Genomic DNA, 23,560 nt, shown 5'->3' on the forward strand with positions numbered 1-23,560 from the left:
AACCAAGTTGACCGATCCAAGAAAGAATCCACTAATACTAGGTAGGATCGGTCTAAGCCAATACCGATCTGATCCGAGATTACGAACCATGCCTTGAAGAGCATCAGACTAGCAGAGTAAGTATATGACATGATGAGTTGCTTCTTGGTCCACACTTCCACTAGGCTAATGAGCTACCATTATCTTAGCCTACCCGATGATGGTCTGGTTGGTCGAGTGATTTGGTTTGGTCTGGTCTGGTTGGATCAATCACTCAATCAACCACCCGGCGCATGTTTACTACGTGGCCGGCTGCAACTGCGCATGTTAGTCGTAGAATCGTATCGTACGGTAAAGCCGCAAATTTCCCACCCCCACCACCACCTCCCCCCTTCGAAAACCAGTTCTCTTATTTCTTTTGTAGTTTTAGGGAATCAGATTAGCCGTTATTTAAAGTAGATATTAGCGTTTCGAAAACCTTTTTTTTATGTTGATATTTGAATTAAGGATCGCTCAAGCCAGTCGATTTTATGTTTCTCTTCGGTTGTTTGTTTCATCTGCGGGAAAGTAATCTGGATTTCTGGTTACTTCTTCGCGGTGTAAGTTCAATTCTCCACTTCTTTTGCATTTTAAAATTTGGGTTTTTTTTTTTTTTTCTTTCTAACAATTGATTTAGGTTCTGTAGTCTGGACTTCGATTTCTCCTGCGAAATTCAATTGCATGTTCTATTCCTTCGGTTTAATGTTTTACTTATTTTATTTTTATTTGGTAATTTTTTTTTCTTTCTATTTTTGTATTTTTTTTAATATTTTTTTGGGGGGGGGGGGGGGTGGGGTAGGAGTGTGAAGTTGTAATTTTTTTGATAGATTTTATGTCCTTGTTGTTGGAATTTGTGATAAATTTTTGTTAGGGTTTTGTTATGTTCTATCACTAGAAGTGGTAATGCTCCTCTGTGTCAGTCAGTTTAGTTGGTCGCTTCTGTTTTTTTTTTTTTTTTTTTTTCTAGAAGTCTGTAGAGAAATTCTGTGCTGCATTCATGATGAAAAATTACAATAGACAATGTTGCTTATTTGGATAGGTTACATAAGCTAATGCATTGGACTTTTGATTGAACAAAGGTTTTTCTTTAGTCTAATGCTTTGGAAACTTGGTCTGGAAGTGTTCTAACTCTTGATTGGCAGATGTAAACATGTCTTGATGAAAATTGGGATTATGGTTGCTCATGACACTTGGTCATGGAATGTCGCTGTTCAATTCTGTGGTAGCATCAGTATAACATTATTCATTGATGTAAAATGCAGTTCTAAAACAAAACAAAAAATAATCTGAAATAATAAAAAAAATGCCATCAGTTATCTAAAGGCACTGCAACATAATGTGACATCATGGGCAGTCTAGGAGATCCCATGGTAAAGTGGCTATGGAATTTTGGATCACTAGTATTCGTGAAACATAGGATTGGAAGGTGATGTTGAAAATTGAGAGAATAGAAAACTATTTATGCAATAGAGAGATGGAATTAGCTGTTTTTGGATATTATAAGCTTTCTTTTTTGGTACTTGTTAACTATTTTAAGTCCTGTTGTTTGACTTGTTTCTGTCATGCAAACCTGATGGCGTAATGGTGGAATTTGTTCTCACATCCAATCTATCCATAAAGGTGATGGTTAGATGTTATTTGTTTGGTATATTCAGCTTGACACTAACGAATTTGTTGGGTAACTATTACTTCAGGGTGAGCGAATATAATAATGTGATTCAGTCAGCATTCTAGAATTGGTTTGTGTTTGTGGATATATTCGTTGCAAGCTAGAATTTTGTATATGCTTGGTTTTTGGTTGTTAAGGTCTAACTCTTTCTGTACCCCTTTGAGGAAGAAAATTGCAAACTGTTTGGTGAGAGACTATTAGATTTGTCTTTGGAAATCGATTAAGTGTAATGGTGTTTGGAAACAAAATAAACTTGTATACGCTTGAATTGCAAGATTGATCGAGTTGCTTGAATATAGATAATTGATGTTAACATTTCAACCTCCACCACCATCATTCCTTGTCTGACCTATTTTCAGTAGGGGTAATTGAATCTACTTCTGTCTTTCCCTTTTTCTGAGGTCATATCTTCTCTCACACTATCTGCTTCTTTTCTCTTACTTGAAAGTATACTTTTCTGGTCGTCTTCATGTTGCATTCAAGGATCAGGATTGGGTCTAGATTCATCCCAGCTGATTCCATGTTCTAGATTGGGATGAATTGCTCAATCTTTTGATAGGATCTAATGGTCCTACATGGATTGATCCAATCCAGTTCAGTCCTCTTCCCTCCCCCACTCCCCCCCCCCCAAAAAAAAATAAAAAAAATTCTATACGTGATCCAAGCCAAGAATGATTGCATATGAAATTGAAAAACAAAAGACTCTACATAGTTAGTGTCTTACAAAAGGAAGAACACATTCTTACTTCTTGCTTAATAAATGTGATTATGGAGAACTGGAGATTCCTCACCGAGCAAAAATCCCTTTGGCCCTTTAGTGATTGGTCATTTCAGTACAGGACCCAAGAGTGTGGGTTGGATACATATTCTTTGCATAGCACCCTTAGGAGTCCTTTGCAAAAGCATTAAGCTTACTGGCTGTCTCTCCCACTCTGATTATATACGTACGATGTAGGGCAAAAGGATAGGTTCAGATTCTGGAAAGACCTCCCGTTAGATGATACTTCTTTGTACATTTGGTTCCCTAGATTTCTGCATCCGACTGTAGAGAGCATTGATTGCCCTTTTCTTGTAATGTCATATCGGAGTATCTCTTTGAATCTTCAGTACTTTTTTCCCTCTGTTCACTAGACATTTCTTGTACCTCAGTACATGTATGGACATGACATAACATTGGTATGAGTATGGGAAATGTGTCCCACATGTTCCCAAATGTCTAACACTTGGACATGGCAGTGAAGAAGTTTGACACATCATTACCAAAAAAAAAAAAAGAAGTTTGACACATTTTCCCCATTTTTTGACACATCAAATCCCCTTCTATATATACTTCAGCTGAGTCCCAGGACCTGCATCCATTTTTGGACACATCCCCATATTTTACGTTTTGGGGAACAGGTGGATCTGACTCCTCATGACATACTTATACCGGATCATGTACTGGATCCATGTAACATAATCTTATCTATAGAAGCATGATCTTGTATTGAAGGCGGGCCTCGGTTCAACGGTATTGCTCTATTGCAACCTGGTGGTTGCGGGTTCAAACAAGGAAACAGAGTCTCCACAAAAAAGTGGGGGTAAGGCTGTGTATGCATGCCCCTCCCAGACCCTGCAGTAGTGGGAGCCTCGTGCACTGGGTATGATCTTTTTAATTTATTGAAGAAAAAAGCTATAAGAGAAGCATTTGGAACGCTGGTTGATGGATGTAGGGATGTTCAGCCTTCTCTCCCCTCTGTGAAAAAAATGAAAAGAAAATAAAAAAGCTTATATATGAATTTACTAGAGAGTTCGGACCCATGTTGGTGCCGGCCATTGTTGCTGTCATTGTTCACTTGTGTCAAATATGTTGTGGCTCCTATTTTGAAATTTACCAGTAGCATAGCTTATGCTATATGTTAAGAATTGTTATCCGATTGGAATATCCAGGAATATGTGATGGTTGATGATTGATTCTTATTGGCCAAAAAGACAACTATGATTCTCAAACTGTTGAAACTATAAGTTTATTGCTTCCTCCAGTCGGTTTTTACTTGAAATCAGCTTTTTTCTGTTGCCAATTATATGAACATTTACAAATATTAACACAATTTCTTGAAATTGCATTAACTTAAAGATTCATTGTGGACTCTGATCCAGTGAGGTTTTTTCCCATCAATTTGCAATTTCTCAAGAAAACAGTATGCAATCTCAGTAGATGCAACTGCCCGTGCATCCTCTGCATGATCTCTTTGACTCCCCTCGGAGATGCTTCTCTTTCTTGGAGGGATGGATTTGCAGATTAATTTTGAGAAATTGCACTGTCTTGGGGGTTAGACCTTCGCACTGTCGGTTCTCCTTTATGAAACCTGTTGTTTGATGTTTCTGGTTAATGGTCAGATATTGATGATATTTTTCAATTGCAGATTGGGCTATTATCCAGGATTTCTCGTATTAAGTTTTCTGCAGAAGGGCATTGTTCAAATTCGATGGATCTTATAGATATAACCTCTTCAGATAGTGAAAATGAAGTCAGTATTGAAAAGGAAACCTCACTTGCTGCGGGATTTTCTACTTCACCGATTCCAAGGATGATTCCTTCACAGGCTTCAACCTCCACATGTAGATATTAATGTCTTATGGAAAATATTCTCTAACTGTGAGGTTTTATTTGTTATAGGCACTGAGTGGTTGCTTCAATATGCAGGTTATAATGGATCTTCTCAAAAGCCTTTATTGCTTGAAAGAGCATCACCTTCTAACGAAAGATCTGCAAACCGTGATCACTATTCAAGGAGTAAACTCCAAATGATTCCAAGTTATAGTGATCAGGGAAAAACTTCAAATCAGGAGAGTTCCCTGATGGATAATGCTAAATACTCCATAAAAAATGGAAATACAAGTCAGCCAATGAATTTTGTAGACATTGAAAATCTTGGAATGGCAACTGATTCCAGAAATAATGAGATGCTTGGTACAGCTTCTGGAAAGGTTTTATCCCAACAAAATTCAAGGAGAATTATTCCACCGTCTCTTAATCAATCTGCACCAAGTACTAAATCAAAAACTTCTTTGGAGAATGGGACTAGCAGTTACATACCAGATAATCATGGCAAATCCTATCAATCCTATCATAATGACGATGATGTTATTATGTATGAAAATAGAGGAAGTAGGCTTCTACCACCATCTTTGATGCAGGTCAAGTCTACTAGTTCACTGTACAGTAGTTCAAGTGATCCTGCATATCATCTTCATTTGGGAGAAGAAAGGTCTGCAGAGAATGACGAGAGAGTTATTTTTCAAGCAGCTCTACAGGTATTTTCCAGTTTGTTAATTTATCATTTCCATGACTTAGATAACGTCATCATGGGATGTTGAACTGTGGATCTTTTCCCATGCTCTTATTATGTGTATATTATGTACCGTTTTGACAGTAAACCTTTTGAATTAATTTTTGTTGTTTGAAATCAAATGATTTATTATTGTTTCTGAACACAGTGAACTGCTTATGATCTATCCTTTTCCATCTTAGTGGAAAAAATGATTACATTGAGACTATTTAAAAAGAACAAAATGGAAGGAATCCTAGGGGAATGCAAAATGATATTCTTTTCCTAGGTTGACACAGAGGGGGGGGGGGATGATGAATCATGGTCACAAAAAATCTTCTAAACCTATTCCTAACACACCTTCTAGAACACCCTTGGTATTCCCTACACTGATGACACTGTCTCAATCAACACTAACGACACGACACTCACAACACAACCTCGTTGATTATCGTACTGACAATGTTGTCTTACTTCCGGCACACACACACAAATGCACAATAAAAAATACTGACTGGCTGGGCCAATCCAAAGTTGACCAGTCCCACATATAGTCGAATGCACTTTTACCTCGCTACCACAAACTGGCGAGGTCTACTAGATAGTGCATACCCATCCTGTTATTACCATGCACTTCAAAATATCCCCAATAATAATCAAACCACACGGAGACAAGGTATACGTGGTTCGGCAGTGTGCCTACATCTATAGAGTAATGCCCTCATTGGGCTCAATCCACTAGTGATTTTTCAACCGCAACAACGGCTCAGGAACACTCTATCTTACTTCAACTCTTGCCTACACAAGAGCAAGGGTTACAACCCCGAATGATGAGTTCTAGCCACAACAACGACTTAGGAGCACCCTCTCCTGCTTCAACTCTTGATGATTACAAAGGCAAGGACAACAATCCCAAACCCTAAACAAGCCCCAACATGCTAGGTTTACAATTTTAAATTATAAAATTACAAATCTCCCCAATTACATCAATAGTGTAGGTCTTTCAACATTCAACACTACCTAGAACTATAAAAATTGGGATTTGCGAATGTAGATTACCTCAACCTGTGTAATCCCGTTGATGACTGCTCATCCGATGCGTAGAAATCAAACTACATGCGCTACGAGCATCAATGCAATCGTGCACATCATCAAAACCCTTTTCCACCAACGTGCACACAACATCAAAGTATGTATCATAACGATCAGAGCATCTTCAACAGCAATAAAGGGGGTCTTCTGCTTATCGGAACTTCCTTCTCAATGCATATTAACGTTCTGAGTCGTGTTTTGAGAATAACGAAAAAACCATGTCCAATCTGGACTTAAAACGACCTTCGGATTTTAGTTTTAGTGAAGCATTGCAAAGCGGCTAGGGGAAGGGAATCAATTGAACAAAAGAGGGAGGGGGTGTTACTATTACTGGAACCAGGGGGAAAGTGTGAGGAAAATGGCGGAAGCTGAGGAAGACGATGGGGCTGGGAGTCGACTTTGCAGTCGAAACAAAGGGCCAACGAGAATGCGAACTTCAAATTGTAACTTTGACACTTTTCATGGTACAAGCTTTGAGGGAAGCTGTCGCTGTTAGAGCTGATTCGCACTGAAGCTTGAACCAGGAAAGAAATGTAACTGCGACAGGAGCAACGTCCAATTTGATGGAAATATCACTCAGTCCAAGGGATTTTGTTTGCCGGCGGTGGATGTTAGGACCAGAGGTGGTGTCGTCTGAAACTAGGTATGAGGCCTCTCGTGTCTTTTTTTTGATTCTTTGCTCTTCTCGTCTCTTCCTCTCTTTTTTTCTTTTGTGTATGCGTAACCTTGCTCTTAATGTAGTCCTAGAATAGGAATTAATCCCACTAGGAACCAAGTAGAACCAAGCTTAGGGTAAGTCTGCTGTTTAGGGCTGATTAGGGGCTGTTTTAGGGCAAAATTAGGGTTTAGGATGGGAATTTGGGAATGGGGTTTCTGGGTATTAATGGGCAGGTCTAGGGGGTCAATATGGTATAAAAAAGTTAGGGTTTGGATGAGTTTTGAAATTCTGCAATTCTGGACAGAATTGAGTTGCAGGTTTTGGGCTTTAATGGAGTTAGGGTTTATGGGATTCAAACCAAAAATAAAGGGGATCAATTGGGGAAAAGGATTAGAGGATTAGAAGAAGAATTTTGGCGTCAAACTTCTGAAGATTCCACTGGCAGCAAGCTTCGATAGTTGTGAAGGATAAAGCCACCTTCGAATTTGAAGAAGATCCTCCCGCCCGTCACGGCGTAAGGAGTCAACCGATTCCACCAGTCCTTTCCACCTTGATAGAACCACAAGGATGCACACTCACAAGGAGCACGGAGCGCAGCAACAATGGCGCCAACAAGCAAAAGCTTTTTCATTAATCAAATTCGTGTTCAAGGCTTTGCCCCTCACAACCTTATATAAAAGACTCAAAAATAGACTTTTACTCTAAAAAGGAAAGCCCTAACCCAATTCCTAACCTATTAGGTAACTTAAACTGACTAGGAAACTAAAATAGACTCAAAATAGAGTCCTAATGACTTAAAAACAACTTAAACTACTTAAAATAAAGAAGATTCCCTACTAGCCAATAGGATATAAGAACCTCTTAGCCAATAGGATCACTTCACTTAAATTAGACCAATTGAACCAATTGGATGCAACCAATTTAAACCGGTTCAATCTAAAAATAGGAAAATAAACTAAATATTGGGCTAATCCCGTATGCAACCTATATGCCCCTAGTTTAGGCTCATTAAAGTGGCCTAATACATAAAAAACCCTTGGGAACAAAGGCCCAACATGTATATAACCCAACCCTAGGCCTATTTCTAAAGAAATAAGCCCTATTTGGTGATCATTCTCGCATCAACTCTCCCCAACTTGAAAAATTCGTCCTCGAATTTTGTAGTGATGAGGGGGAATCAACATGTGACCAGCAGGCTTTGACCATCCCCAAACAGAATTCCGGTGAAGCAGGAACATTGGGGATAAAATCTCCAAAGCGCGGAGCTTTCTCTTGAAGAACCATGGTTGCGAACAAACTCTATGTGTTCGCTTTCGAATCAGACAGAATGTCAATGTCTCGCCCATAGAGTCTTCGGCGTTAGCAACCTTCTCATCTAATGCATGAGACACAAGCTTCACCTCTTCAAGAACAGCATCTTGAAGGTCCTTGCCTTCTGTGGAGTATTCTCAACCACCTCTTCATCTTCGCTGTTTCCGCTTTGTCTTCCTTGATTTCTTCGACATTGACCACTTGATGAGGGTCTTCTACATGTTGACTGTCCATCTTTGAAGCTATAGGGGCTATCACGTTCTTTTCATCACAATTATCTCGCCACTTCAGATTTATTTTCAACTTCCTTTGGCAATGAAAATATGTGTTCTCTATACCTGTCTGTGTCTTCTCCGGAACCTCCGAGTCTATCCCCTGTAATCTCCGGCGGGGTTACTCTTTGTTCTCCCAATCGTTGCAACCTATCCAGGATGGCTTCATATGCAGCCCTTTGTTCAGCAGCAAATTTCTGGAACAATTCCAACATAGCAGCCATAGGATCTGCTGATGGACTTACTACTTGATTACCATGCTGTTCCATGGCTCTGATACCAAAATAATGTAGTCCTAGAATAGGAATTAATCCCACTAGGAACCAAGTAGAACCAAGCTTAGGGTAAGTCTGCTGTTTAGGGCTGATTAGGGGCTGTTTTAGGGCAAAATTAGGGTTTAGGATGGGAATTTGGGAATGGGGTTTACAGGGTATTAATGGGCAGGTCTAGGGGGTCAATATGGTATAAAAAAGTTAGGGTTTGGATGAGTTTTGAAATTCTGCAATTCTGGACAGAATTGAGTTGCAGGTTTTGGGCTTTAATGGAGTTAGGGTTTATGGGATTCAAACCAAAAATAAAGGGGATCAATTGGGGAAAAGGATTAGAGGATTAGAAGAAGAATTTTGGCGTCAAACTTATCAAGATTCCACTTGGCAGCAAGCTTCGATAGTTGTGAAGGATAAAGCCACCTTCGAATTTGAAGAAGATCCTCCCAGCCGTCCACGGCGTAAGGAGTCAACCGATTCCACAGTCCCTTTCCACCTTGATAGAACCACAAGGATGCACACTCACAAGGAGCACGGGAGCAGAACAATGGCAGCCAACAAGCAAAAGCTTTTTCATTAATCAAATTCGTGTTCAAGGCTTTGCCCCTCACAACCTTATATAAAAGACTCAAAAATAGACTTTTACTCTAAAAAGGAAAGCCCTAACCCAATTCCTAACCTATTAGGTAACTTAAACTGACTAGGAAACTAAAATAGACTCAAAATAGAGTCCTAATGACTTAAAAACAACTTAAACTACTTAAAATAAAGAAGATTCCCTACTAGCCAATAGGATATAAGAACCTCTTAGCCAATAGGATCACTTCACTTAAATTAGACCAATTGAACCAATTGGATGCAACCAATTTAAACCGGTTCAATCTAAAAATAGGAAAATAAACTAAATATTGGGCTAATCCTGTATGCAACCTATATGCCCCTAGTTTAGGCTCATTAAAGTGGCCTAATACATAAAAAACCCTTGGGAACAAAGGCCCAACATGTATATAACCCAACCCTAGGCCTATTTCTAAAGAAATAAGCCCTATTTGGTGATCATTCTGCATCAGCTCTCTTTTCCATTCACCCTTTTTCTTTTTGTTAAATCGGTGGAACCCTAGAGTCGAGGAGGGGGTTTGATCAAAGAAAGAAGGAAAGAAGAGGGGTTACCAAGATGGGGTAGGGGTTTGGCGGTGGGAATTCCAAGGTGGGTTGCTGATGTTGGGTTTCAGTAGAGTCAAAGGGGAGTAGGTTTGGGGTTTCAGCGGTAGCAGTGGGTTGGTAAAACAACCTTTCGACTATTTTATTTTTTTTAGATGGTTTATCTGCTGTCATAGTGGGAAAAACAAATGGGGAAGGTGGGGATTGTACAGAGGGAGGAGAAACAGAAGGTGTTGACTGCTGTGTGGAGCCTTCGTGACCCGCTTCGGACTATTGTGGGGTATGGAGGGCGTTTGGGGGCGGCAGCCCCCGAGGAAATTTTTTAAGAACTATATGGGTATTTCAGTAAATTTCCTGTATAGGGTTTTGCTATAAACATGTAGTGAGAGTTCTTTTCTCTATAACGAAAATCTGAGAGAGGTGTGAGGATGAGCGACTGTAACCCTATTCTCCATTGATAGTGAAACAGATCTCATCTCACCGTGGACGTAGACAATCTTGCCGAACCACGTAAATCCTTGTGCGTATTGTGTGATTGTTGTTTGCGTTTCCGTTCTTCACTGTATTGTGTTAGGTTCGACAGAAGGGAAGGAAAGAGATTAATGAAGAAGGTGATGGATCCTTCGGCTCTGATACCAATTTGGTGGAGGGCCGGTTAGGAGGAGAGGACAAATCTGGAAAAAATCAGAATTGCAGGGGGAGGGAGAGATTCACATAAGCAAGAAGGGGGGGAGAGTGTCACATAACCATAGCCACACTCATAAACTCAAACTCAATTCTTCAAACTTCAAATCTGTACTCTCCTACGATTACAATGAATATAGAAAATAGTCTTGCATAAGAATAGAAACCTAACTAAAATGGAAACAACCTAAAGAGGAAATTGCCAAAATAAACCATATCTAAGAAAAGAAAACTACCCAAGAAATTCCTACGTAATCTACCCATGAAATAAAATAAGCTAAACTAAATATTGCATCCTAAGTAAACTACCGGCCCTTGCTAGACCAGAAGACCGGTTTAGGACCACTTGGTTTGGGCCTCCAAAGTAGGTCATGTCGGTCCAGCCAGGCTAAGACAACTGCATCACGATACCTCATCAAGTCTGCACTTTCCTCAGCATAACCGTACCTCTCCTCATCTGATGATTGACTCATCCAAGATGTAAGAATCACAAAGGAATTGTACATATGGTGTCCATTGATGATTCCAAGTATTATACACTTAGGACTCTTATTGCTATTACCAGAGTCCACCTGGGGGCACTAATATAACATTTAGTGAGCGCCCCCTCTCCATGTACACCGTAGTGCACCTCAATGCTTGGGAGATGTGTTCACTCCCATACCCAACTTGGGTAATGAGGAATGTTGCTTGTGCACCTCTGTGTTCTTTTGTCTCCACACTCTGACCAACGGCTCTAAGCTTCTGCCTGTGCCTCCGTTTTGACTGCCTTGTAGTTGTCTTCTTGCCATGTTTGCTCTTACTCTGCTTCTTGCTCTGCCTCTGACCAAGCTTGCCCACTGTAGACTTCACTGTTGTCATGCCAACTGACGTACATGCTTTTCTGAAGTCTGCCTGTGCAACCAATTGATGCAGAATGATCACCAAATAGGGCTTATTTCTTTAGAAATAGGCCTAGGGTTGGGTTATATACATGTTGGGCCTTTGTTCCCAAGGGTTTTTTATGTATTAGGCCACTTTAATGAGCCTAAACTAGGGGCATATAGGTTGCATACGGGATTAGCCCAATACTTAGTTTATTTTCCTATTTTTAGATTGAACCGGTTTAGAATTGGTTGCATCCAATTGGTTCAATTGGTCTAATTTAATTGAAGTGATCCTATTGGCTAAGAGGTTCTTATATCCTATTGGCTAGTAGGGAATCTTCTTTATTTTAAGTAGTTTAAGTTGTTTTTAAGTCATTAGGACTCTATTTTGAGTCTATTTTAGTTTCCTAATCAGTTTAAGTTATCTAATAGGTTAGGGATTGGGTTAGGCCTTTCCTTTTTAGAGTAGAAGTCTATTTTTGAGTCTTTTATATAAGGTTGTAAGGCGGCAAAGCCGGGAACACGAATTTGATTAATGAAAAAGCTTTTGCTTGTTGGCTGCCATTGTTGCTCTCTAAGAGTGTGTGCATCCTTGTGGGCTTATCAAGGTGGAAGGGTGGGTGGAATCCTGCGACTCCTTACGCCGTGACGGCTGGGAGGATCCCTATTTCGAAGGTGGTTTCATCCTTCAACAATCCAAGCTGCTGCCGGAGGAATCCAGTGTAAGTTTGGGTTTTAATTTTCTGTTTTATCCTTTCTTTCCTTCCCCAATCGATCCTCTTTCTTTTCTGTCCTATTTCTCATAAACCCTAGACTGCTACATTCTGCCCAGATCTGAATCTCAGTTCTGTCCAGATCTGCTTACCTATCAGAAGCCATCCAAATTCTGACCATAGCCTCCCCTCAACACCATCCCTACTCGACCCAAGTTGCTGCCCCTTCCCATCACTCCAACCGTAATTTCTGTAAAAAGTTCCATTAGCCATTAAACCCTAAAATTACAGATCTCCCACTTCGGACCATCAAAACAGGCCCATATTAGGATCGAACCTCCCTCCCATAGTGCCCTAAACTCGATCCCAAGCCTAGCCCTAAACCCCCATTAAAAACCCTAGTTTTGGCTATTTTCTTAATTTAAAAAACCCGAAACCCTAACCCTAAATCTGCAGAATTTTGAAACCTAACCAAATCCAGATATTTTTATATCATGATGACCCTCTAAACCTGATGATTAAAACCCTATAAATCCCATTCCCAAATTCCCATCCTAAACCCTAATTTTGCCCTAAAATAGCCCCTAATCAGCCCTAAACAGCAGGCTTACCCTAAGCTTGGTTCTACTTGGTTCCTAGTGGGATTAATTCCTATTCTAGGACTACATTACCAATGAACTGATATTTGCTATTGAATTTCCCTCTACTTTCCAGACTCTGCTCACCGATGTCTTAGTCTTCTTATTGGGTATCTCAACTTATGCTTGTGCCTTTTGTATAGTTTTCTTTCTCCACATACTACACAATGCAATTTGAGAATACTCACTGGACTGTGACTGTTGCTCATTGGAGTACCTCTCAGAAGTCCTTCTGTTCTGTCTGCCTGTCTGGCCCTATAATGTTGTCTTCTAATGGTTCCACTTACTTGGTGACTTCCTCTTTGAAGATGATCATGTAGAGAACCTCTGTTGCAATATTTGGTAAAATGGCCAAACTCATAGCATTTAAAGCACCTAACAGGGTTTTCTCTCCTTGCATCAACTCGATATTTGCACTTTGTTCTCCTATGACCATACCCATTGCACCTATGACAGTAACCATAAAAATATGTGCCAACTCTGGATTGTGGTCTCTTCCAACCTGTGGGAACCATGTGCCTTCTTGTCCTCTGATGAATGACCTGGGTGAAATGAACTCTGTCAACTCTCCTGCCTGGAATCAAGTTCTGTTAACCTCTAGGGGTAGCTCAGTTGGCAAAGACCATACCTCATTGTTAAGAGGTCATGAGTTCAAATCTCCTTGGGGCCTATCTATCCAAAAAAAAAAAAAAAAAAAAATCTCCTGCCTAGCCATACATCTTGTGTTTGTCTTGCATGGTTAGTCTTATGGGGTTGGATATGGTCATCCCTTCCTGACCTTACATGCTCCTATATGATACGGTAGTGGTCCACTTTCTTCACTGCATCTTGTCTGTTGCCTTTGTTTTCTCCGCCTTTGTGTCATTTTCTTCTTATCTACTTTCACAAGGCTCTCTCAACTGTGCCTTTGCCTTTCTGTGACTCATCTGCCAAATGTGCTCTCAGTGATGTAATTTCTTCTTCCAGTTCACTGCATCTCTCAACACTTGAAGCAAGTTGTGCCACAAAATTTTCAATGATCTTTTTGGACTCTTTTATCACTTCCAAGCTCGTGCTCTCTTCTTGTTGGAACTCTGCTACTTTTCTTTTCAGTGCCTCTATCTCTGTCTCAAATTCATCAAATGTACTGAGCCTAAGAGATTGTTCTTCTAGTTGACTTCTCAAGTGTTAGAATATGTAATCCAAAATACCATGGGGGTATTCTGGTCTTTTTGGGGTAATTTTATTCTTCTTATATTATTAAGTTTATGTCAGCTATGTGAGTTTTAGTCCCACATCGCCTAGTTTAGTCACTTTGTAATTTCTCCTCATTTATAAATAGAGGGGCTTACCTATCAATTAAATAACTCAAGCATTACAATCAATTCTTCTTCCATCTTCTCTTCTCTCTCAAGTTACTGGTTACAGGTCCTAGGTTTTCTACATGGTATCAGAGCTGTTGTAACCAGTGATTGATTCTCTTCTGGTTTGCAGTTTTGAGAGTCGTTTCAAAGTTCTCCAATTAATGGAGAAACCCTAGTTCATAGATAGAAAATAAGAACTAGGGTTTCCTGCCCATTTAATCTTTATCGATTTTTTTAAATCTTCCACGGTCGTTTGTTGGTCTTTACTGGTTCACGCTGAAGATTTATTCAGTGAATATTTCTGGAATCCTTTCTGGTATCGCTACTGCTATCGTTTCTGGTTTTCTGGAGTCGATTGGATTCCAGGTATGAAAGCTTGATCTGGAGGAGTTTACAAATAGGATTTCGGCCTAGTTATCCCCTTGGTTTTCGCCGGATTTCCCTCCAGTTTTTGAAAGTGGGTTGGTATAAACCCTCTTTTCTCATACTATTTTTCTGCCATTGATCGAGTTTGGGGCAGAAGACGACACTGCAAGTGGTGTGGAATTATTTTTCTCCTTATGCGATTCAGCAGATTTGTGATATTATTGCCCTGGTTTGCTGCTGTGCAATCGAACTCTGGTTTCCTGCTGTGCAATTTCCGTCTGGTTGCAGATCACCGCCTGTTCTTCTTCTTGGTTGCGAGGATGAGAGTTTGGAGTTGTGGTTGGGTTTTGTAAGTTGCTGAATGGGCTCTCGTTCTCTACTGTTGGCTTTTGTGGTCTAGTGTTTATTGAGTCCAGAGATTGACGATAATACTTCCGCCTCTGATTCACGTTGGAGGTTAGAGATGGTGCTGCTAGTTCTTGGTAGAAGTGCGGCTGGTTCTTGGTTCATCGATTTTCTGTTCTTGATGCGGTATTCTTATTGAGATCATACACCATGGTGAGTTACTGTTGCCACTGCCTCTGGTTCCTCTTCTTCCCTGGTTTCCGCTGCCCAGCTTTCCCTGGATTCTTTGTCGTAAGGTTGAAGACACCTTCACAAATTGGTTTCTTAAAACTTTATTTTTTTGAGTTCCGATAATACCCTTCTATTTATCTCTTATTATCTTTAATCCATTTTTTACATTCCTTTCCTAGTTTACCCTTTCTACTAGGGAATTAAATTCTTTTCCAAATTTGTCCCCTTGCTTCATTATTTTCCAATAACCCCTTGAAAATTCGGGTTATGTACCCAATAGCCACTCTCCATAGCCATTATTTTACCAATTGCATCCCATTGCTTTTTGTTTACCAAAATCCCTTGCAAAATTTTGGTTATTTACAGAACTGCCATTGCTTTTTAATACATTCCCCTATTTGACTACCCAATTGACCCTTGAAAATTTTGGTTTATTACCAGTTTGCCCTTTGGCTTGGATTGTATTTAAAAGTGGATTTCCACCAAATTACAGTCATGCCATCCTTTTTACTAACACCGTTCCCTTTCAATAATTCTAATTCCCTTCATATCCCATATCTTTGGTATTTACCCATAACACCTTTGAAAACTTCTGGTAAATTACAATTTTGCCATTCCTTCCTTTTTAATTACCCATAGCACTTTTAGAAAATTCTAGAATATTATGTTTTTGCCCTATCTTTTACATTATCTTTGTTATGTCCACGTGTACTACGCGTGAGGGGGGGATTATGCACAGTACACCTGCAGACATTGTAGAAGCAGAACTTGCAAGAACACTTGGTGCAAAGCATAGAAGATCAAAGTTTTCACCATTGCCAATGGGTATCTACTTTGTTATTGGGTTGAGTTTGCCGTAAGGGGGAGATTGAAGTATTGAAGATATTTGGCTGTTGCTTATTTGAGGACTTTCGATTGGGTTGATACAATTTTTTTTTCGCTGCCTGATTCAATTTGTTTTTGCTGCTTGCTGCTCTAGTTATTTCACTTCAAGATTCTATGTCACTATGATAATCTGAGATTCCTCACTGGATAGCTATTGAAGATCGTTGAAAGCTGCCTTTTTTGGAAGACATTCCAGTCCCGGTTTGCTGATCAAGTCTGTCCAAGTTTTGAAGATCTATTTTTTCAAGTTCTTGAAGGTTTATTTGGGAGCTGCATTCATATGTCAAGCTGGATTCTGCTGCACCTTAGTTTTTCCCATTTTGTTCAAGTTGGGCATTAGTACCTTGTATGCGCCAACTTGAGGAGGAGTGTTAGCATTATTATGGAGTTCTTTTTTTATTTAGTTCAAGCTGGATTTTCCTTCTTCTCTTATTTGTATAATCCAGTTTGAGGGGGAGTGTTGGAATATGTAATCCAAAATATCATGGGGGTATTCTGGTCTTTTTGGGGTAATTTTATTCTTCTTATATTATTAAGTTTATGTCGGCTATGTGGGTTTTAGTCCCACATCGCCTAGTTTAGTCACTTTGTAATTTCTCGTCTATTATAAATAGAGGGGCTTACCTATCAATTAAATAACTCAAGCATTACAATCAATTCTTCTTCCATCTTCTCTTCTCTCTCAAGTTACTGGTTACAGGTCCTAGGTTTTCTACATCAAGGTTGAGTTCTCTGACTCCAGCCTGGTACATATTTCACTTTGCTTGCTCAATTGTGCTTCAAGAGCTTCATCTACATGAAGGTCACATCTACCATTTGTCACCTGTAGGGTACAAGACATCTCAAGTTATTGACAGATGTGCTCTCAAGGTGGAGTTTTCTTCAAGCTTGCAACATATATCATCCCTTCTAATGATCTGAGATTCAAGTTCCTCAATGATATACTTGAACTCCCGTTGTTAAGTTCTCAGACCATATGCATTGTTTTCAGCATCTCTGAGACTTATGTTGCACTTCTTGAATTTTTGTCTTTCTAATTTCAAGTCCACAAGAGTTGACAACAATTCCCCTTCCAAGTCAATCACTCCCTCAACTTCTTCATCCTCAGACTCTATAGAACCATCTATAATCTGGCGTTCTGTCACATCAGAAACCATGAATGGGTTCAATAACCTCTAAATCTGATTGACTGCAAGACCACTCCTCTGATTTGAAGCTGAATCATCACCTACTGACTGATCACTTACACTGCTGTCCACACTTTGCTCATCCCCATAAAGTTTGCAAAGTTTTTCCCACATCTCTTTGGCTGATTTGCATGATTTGACTCTATGGCTCTCACTATTTGCAAGTCCAGACAAGATGATGTTCTTGGCTTTGGAGTCAATTTTGAATTTCTTCTTTGATGTTCCACATCGCTTGGCAACAGTCTACCAAATATTGTACCCCAAAGCCTGCATCTTGATCGTCCAAAAAGCAAATTTGGACCCATTGAGAATGGTTACTAGTAACCGGGAGGTCCTCTAGCTGCCATCTATCAGTCTTAGTTCAAACCTTAAAGTTGTTAGACTTTCTCCTTAGGGAACATGGGTGCTCTGATGCCACTTCATATTCCCAGTTTGACATTGAATTTCTTCCAAACTTATTCCCAACACACCTTCTAGAACCCCCTTGGTATTCCCAACACTGATGGTATTGTCTCAATTACACTAGCCCCACAACACTCACAACACAACCTCGTTGATAATCGCATTGACAACGCCGTTTTACTTTCGGCTAACACAAACAGATGCACAATCACAAATATTGACTGGCTGGGGCAATCCAAGTTTAGCAATCCCACACACTGACTCAAACACATAGTCGTATACACTTCTACCTCACTACCACAAAGTAGCCAAGTCTACCAGATAGTGTACATCCATCCTGTCATCACCATGCAGTTCGGCAGTGTGCCTACATCCACGGAGTAATGCCCTCACTGGGCTCAATCCACTAGTGATATGTTAACAGCAATAACGGCTTAGGAACACCTTATCCTGCTTTAACTCTTGCCAACACAAGAGCAAGGGTTACAACCCTGAATGGTGAGTTCTAGCCGCAACACGACTCAGGAGCACCCTCTCCTGCTTCAACCCTTGATGATCACAAAGGCAAGGACAACAATCCCAAACCCTTAACAAGCCCCAACTTGCTAGCTTTACAATTTTAAATCATAAAATAACAAATCCCCCCAATTACATCAATAGTCTAGGTCTTTCAACATTCAACACAACCTAGAATTACAAAAATTGGGATTTGCGAATGCGAACTACCTCAACCTGTGTAATTCCGCTGATGACTGCTCCCCCAATACGTAGAAATCAAACCGAATTTGGGAAAGAAGGTAATGGTTTTTTTGTTCTATGTTTCGTCTTTCAACCACAAATGATATTTGAACTGATTTTCAGTGATATACAGTTTTGCAATATTGAACATTTGATCCTTTCCCTTGCTGTTTGTTGCAGGATCTTTCACAGCCAAAAGTAGAAGCTACTTTACCTGATGGTCTTTTGGTGGTGCCTCTATTAAGGCACCAGGTATGTTACTTTATTTGTTTATAGTCTCTTGCTCCACCGGAATTAATTGTTTCATTTTGTGAATTAGATGACTTTATGTTATTCTATCTTACAGAAAATTGCCCTGGCATGGATGCTGCAGAAGGAGACACTTAGTACGCATTGTTTAGGTGGAATTCTGGCCGATGATCAGGTTACTTGTTCTTAGTTCATCTGATTTCTCAATTTATTCTATATATATGATGGATTTCTTGGGTCTTTGCTTAACATTCTTCTCAGGCTCATCCTGTTGTTATCTAACAGGGCCTTGGTAAGACTATATCGACGATTGCCCTTATACAAATGCAGATGCGTTTGCAGTCAAAATACACTTCAGATGATCAATGCACGTTGAAACCTGAACCCTTGAGTTTGGATGATGATGACGATGATAATGGCGTTTCTGATTTTGTAAAGATAAAGTATGATGGAGAATCGAGTGAAGTTAAAAAGATTCCAAAGGTAGTTAATGCTGTTCCTGCATTCTGTAAGGTTAAGCCTTCTGCAGGTACTTTGGTTGTGTGCCCGGCCAGTATTCTTCGTCAGTGGGACAGGGAACTGAATGACAAAGTCGCAGACAGTTCTAAATTGAAAGTTTTGATCTATCATGGAGGCTCTAGAACAAAGGATCCTATTGAGCTAGCAAAATATGATGTTGTTCTCACAACATACTCTATTGTAACTAATGAAGTTCCAAAGCAAGCTTTAGCTGATGATGATGATGGTGACCAAAGAAATGGGGAAAAGTGTGGATTATCTCCAGAATTTTCAACCAGTAAGAAAAGGAAAAAGATGTCTAACACCAGTAAGAAAGGAAAAAAAGGTAGAAAGGAAACTGATGGTTCATCTCATGATTTTGGTTGTGGTGCACTTGCAAGGGTTGTCTGGTTCAGGGTGGTATTAGATGAAGCTCAAACCATAAAAAACCACAGAACTCAAGTGGCTAGAGCCTGCTGTGGTCTTCGAGCTAAAAGAAGGTGGTGCTTATCAGGAACTCCAATGCAAAATTCAATTGATGATCTGTACAGCTACTTCAGATTTCTGAAGTATGATCCATATGCTGTCTATAAAAATTTCTATCTTCAAATAAAGATCCCAATATCCAGAGATGCACCCAGTGGTTACAAGAAACTTCAAGCAATTCTGAAGACCATAATGCTGCGCCGTACAAAAGGTGACTTTCTTAGTTTCTTCCTTCTATTAATTAATTGTTATTCATTGAAAGAGTACTGGTACCTCAGATGATCTAGGATATTTCCTAATCTAAGAGTGCAGGTTAAGGTTTCCAGTAACCGCAAGGCCTATTTTACTTGAATGCCCTTTTACAGCCAAAGCATCCTAACAAAATAACCTGAAGATTGTTAAACCTGTCAAGCACCACTCTTGCTTAAAATCTTAATCGGACAAACCTAGACCACATAAATAGTATCCTTTTATCATCCATAAACATTTCTCTGGCCACATCAGACCCTGGATTGTAAGAAGAGTTCCCATTGAAGCTGAGTTACTTTCCCCTTGTCCAGCTTCTTTAATGAGATAGATACTACAAATCTCAACTTTCCATGTCCTACATCCACTTTGTAATTATTGGTAGAACTTACTGAGGTAGGGAATAAACCTAATATCTCAAAGGGGACTTTTGACATGAAATTAGATGGCAATTGCTGTCCCATACAACCAAGGAGAGGCTTGAGTGATGAAATAATGGATTTATAGTAGAGAAGTAGAGATTCAAGATCTAGGTTCACTATGGAAAAACTATCAGATGAAGCTGGAATGAAAAGAAATAATAAAACGAATACAAAGGTACAGTGATGCGGTTCAGAAGAACAAGCAGGCCAGCTGCAAACCATACCAAACTGGACCAAGAATGGACTAATATGTTTAATTTTGAGTATCCAATGGGTTATATGGGCCATGGGTATTTTTGGGTTTACTATTGTAATGCGCCAATTCTATAAACCTAAATATTAGGAATTTAAGTCCCATACAGGATTGAGTAATTAGTTTCTATTTTGTAATGGTCTAGAATAGCTTCTATTTTGAAGAGAGACTTAAGTTGTAAGGAATTCTCCCTATCATACATAGGGGTTTTCTATTTTTCTTATTTCCATGTAGTTATAAATAAAGAGTAGGGATCATACCCAGTACCAATGATTTGAACAATTTGTTAAGCTTATGGTTGCTGATTTCTGTGAGATTCAGAAATCCTTTGCTGCGAGATGCATGGTAGTTTGGTGGGAGGCCAAGTTGGACTGGTGAGATGCTAGTCAAGTTCTAGGTGGGAAGCCTAGTTCATATCCTTATTGTTAGAAGTGTGGAGTTGTGGGGCCCATTAATGGGTCTCGGGATTAGCGCCTGGCGCTAATACCAAGAGCCCTTGTGGGTCTCGTTTTGTGTGTGTTCTTTTTCTTTTTGGTTTTCCTACTTTGCCCCTAGTCCTATATATATTTTTGTATATCTCTTTAATCTTTATTCATTAATTCAATAGACTGCTCACGGCTGTGAGCTCTTCTTCTCCTTCTCTCTTCTCTTCTCAGATTTTTGCAGGTAACACTTATTATTCTATCTTCTTTTTTATTCTCCTTCTTCCATTAAAGTTTCAGATCATTCCTCTCCTTGGTGTCCTACGGCAGCAACACAGCAACATACCTGTCCTAGTATCTATTTTGTACACACTCTTCTTACTTTGCCTCCTTGGTTACTAATTTCATCCCCACTTTCTATTTTGGTTTCACTTGCTATTTCTTACACTGGTTGCTGTTTTTTCTGTAGGCTAAATCTGAATTTCTATTTTCAACAACTTACTATTTTGTTAACCCTTTGATTTCTTCAAATCTGGTTCCCACTTTCTATTTCGCAATAGTTACTAAATGTGGAATTTCTATTTCAGTTACTTTCTAATTCTGTCCCCCCTAGTTACTAAATCTATTTTATGTTTCTGTTTTAGTTACTTGCTATTTTTGAGATGACCTCATATCTTCAAATCTAGCCTTTAATTTTGGCAACTTGCCATTTATGAGTTTAGTTTCTAAACCAATGGTGCTATTTGGAAAGTTGCTAAATTCTGGTTTCATTTTTGAGTCCCTAATCCCTACGATCCTGGATTACATGAGGTTTTCTAACCCTAATCCTTAGGTGATTAGAAAACCCTATTATTTGGTAGTAGAGCTATGGAGGGACAGCAAAGTCACTATGTTGCCGGGACGATATTGAGGGTTGTTGAATTCTACCTCCGATTGAAGGACGATCGTGTTGATCTTATTCGGCCTCACTACAAACCTCATGGGCGAGTTCTTTTCAAGATAGCGAGAGTTGATGCAATTCAGAAGAACAAAAAGTCCAGCAGCAAACCATGCCATCAAACTGGACCAAGAATGGACTAATATGTTCTATGGGCAATGGGCTTAGTATTTTTGGGTTTACTATTGTAATGGTGATGTTGATCGATGGCAGAAATCTGCCCAGATTTTTGTCTTCATCGAACCAGCTAAGAAGGTCATCAAACCAGTTTTTTTTTCTTCCTCATACTAGATTTACGTCTATATTTTTGGCCTAAATACTTCCAGGTTATGTGCCATCGATTAGCACTAACTTGGGTGATAACCGACAGCTTTCTTGGCCCACATCCAGCTCTTATGGTGAAGAATTTGGAGATAAATTAGGAAACAATTCCAATCTTGCGTATTGACTATTTTCTGGGAAAATTGGTGACTGCGTGGAATATCCTTTGGAACATTATTCTTCAGATTTGGTGGGCCCCATGGCCAATATGTGGAGAAGAATTTGAGGGAATATTCCCCAGATCTTGTGGGCCCCATGGCCATTGCGTGGAGAAGTCTTTTAAGGATTACACAGCCCTTTTTAGTCCTAGGTTTTAGGAAGTATTTGTTCCTTGCGTGGGGGATTTTATTAACTAAAATTTAGTTTCTATGTTTGGGTTTTATGAAAGAAGTTTCCTTTTCCTAGGATTCTTTGGTTTCTTATTTAGATTAGGAATGGGTTGCTTTGTATATAAATAAGAGTATGTGACTGAGCAGAAAAGAGGACAGAGATTGAAGAATAGAATTATGGTTGAAGCTGTGAGACGCAGTGATGGTCTGGTGAGAGACCATGGGTGAGAGGATGAGAGGCTGAGAGAGTCAACTCTATCCCCCCTTCCATATCTCCCTCTTCTTCTTCTTATCCTTTATGTTCTTCTTTCATATGTAAACAGAAGAAAGGAATAAAAAGTTTCAGTTATTCAATTTGTTCTTCCTTATTGTGTTTTTTTTTTTGGATGAATAAAAAATTCATTACCAAAGGAAAGAAAGTGGGGGGGGGGGGGGGAGAGGACAAACAAGCACAAGCCAATTACAAGGCCCTGCCAATACATAGGAAAAGGCGAGGGCCTGCAAAAAAGAAGGGGGGAACCCCCAACCCACTAGAAGGGTGAAAGCCTGATCATAAAAAGGAAATTAGGAAACAATGCCCAAAAACGATGAAAGTGCACTACCCAACAGCGGGATCCGAACTGCCACGATAGAGGCCATGACCTCTAATCATAGTTTAAAACCTCGCGATATCTCGGTATCTCGAGCTGGTCGAGATGGCTGAAATATCTGAAATATACCGAAATATGGTATTTTTTCTGCCATATTTCGGCACTCCATCTCGGTGGGTTTTTGGCCATATTAAGGCCTAATACTTCATGTATACCCTTATTTAAGCTAAATAAACACATTTAAACCCTCATATTGCAAAAAAAATGAACTCAAAGTGGTGTTTTGGGTTTGCACCCTTGATTGATAGTGTACGGTCGCCGACCCTGATGTATAAATAGTTAAATACACATTGATTAGGTACTAAAAGACATAAGAAATTTAAACAAAATAATGAAACAAAAATAACGCATAAGTCATAACTCAAAACTCATAAACTCCATAATAGTTAATAGTTCAATATTCAATAGTCAATACTCATTACTCAATAGTCAATACACAAAGTCACAAGTTCACAACTCACAAGAGTGCAAGACTCACAAGAAATATCACGAAATATGGCCGAAATATCCCAAAATATCACGAAATATCCTGTAATATCACCGAAATATGAACTTTTTCCATTTCGCCTTGCCAGTTCGTCTCGGTACTGT

The 23,560-nt window shown here is 39.5% G+C and overlaps 1 protein-coding gene across 1 annotated transcript in view; it reads left to right on the forward strand.

The window, feature by feature from the left end:
* Window positions 1–388: 388 nt before the first annotated feature.
* The window catches only part of LOC122664344 (helicase-like transcription factor CHR28), a 126,586-nt gene continuing 103,414 nt past the window's right edge, over window positions 389–23,560 (forward strand). The window contains exons 1-6 of the mRNA XM_043860120.1: window positions 389–578; window positions 4,093–4,288; window positions 4,374–4,984; window positions 18,337–18,408; window positions 18,503–18,580; window positions 18,691–19,600. Of these exons, the coding sequence (XP_043716055.1) occupies window positions 510–578; window positions 4,093–4,288; window positions 4,374–4,984; window positions 18,337–18,408; window positions 18,503–18,580; window positions 18,691–19,600 (1,936 nt within the window). The 5' untranslated portion in view covers window positions 389–509. The remainder of the gene's footprint in view (window positions 579–4,092; window positions 4,289–4,373; window positions 4,985–18,336; window positions 18,409–18,502; window positions 18,581–18,690; window positions 19,601–23,560) is intronic.

The sequence above is a fragment of the Telopea speciosissima genome, chromosome 6 (genome assembly GCF_018873765.1).
Source record: "Telopea speciosissima isolate NSW1024214 ecotype Mountain lineage chromosome 6, Tspe_v1, whole genome shotgun sequence".
NCBI lineage: Eukaryota > Viridiplantae > Streptophyta > Magnoliopsida > Proteales > Proteaceae > Telopea > Telopea speciosissima.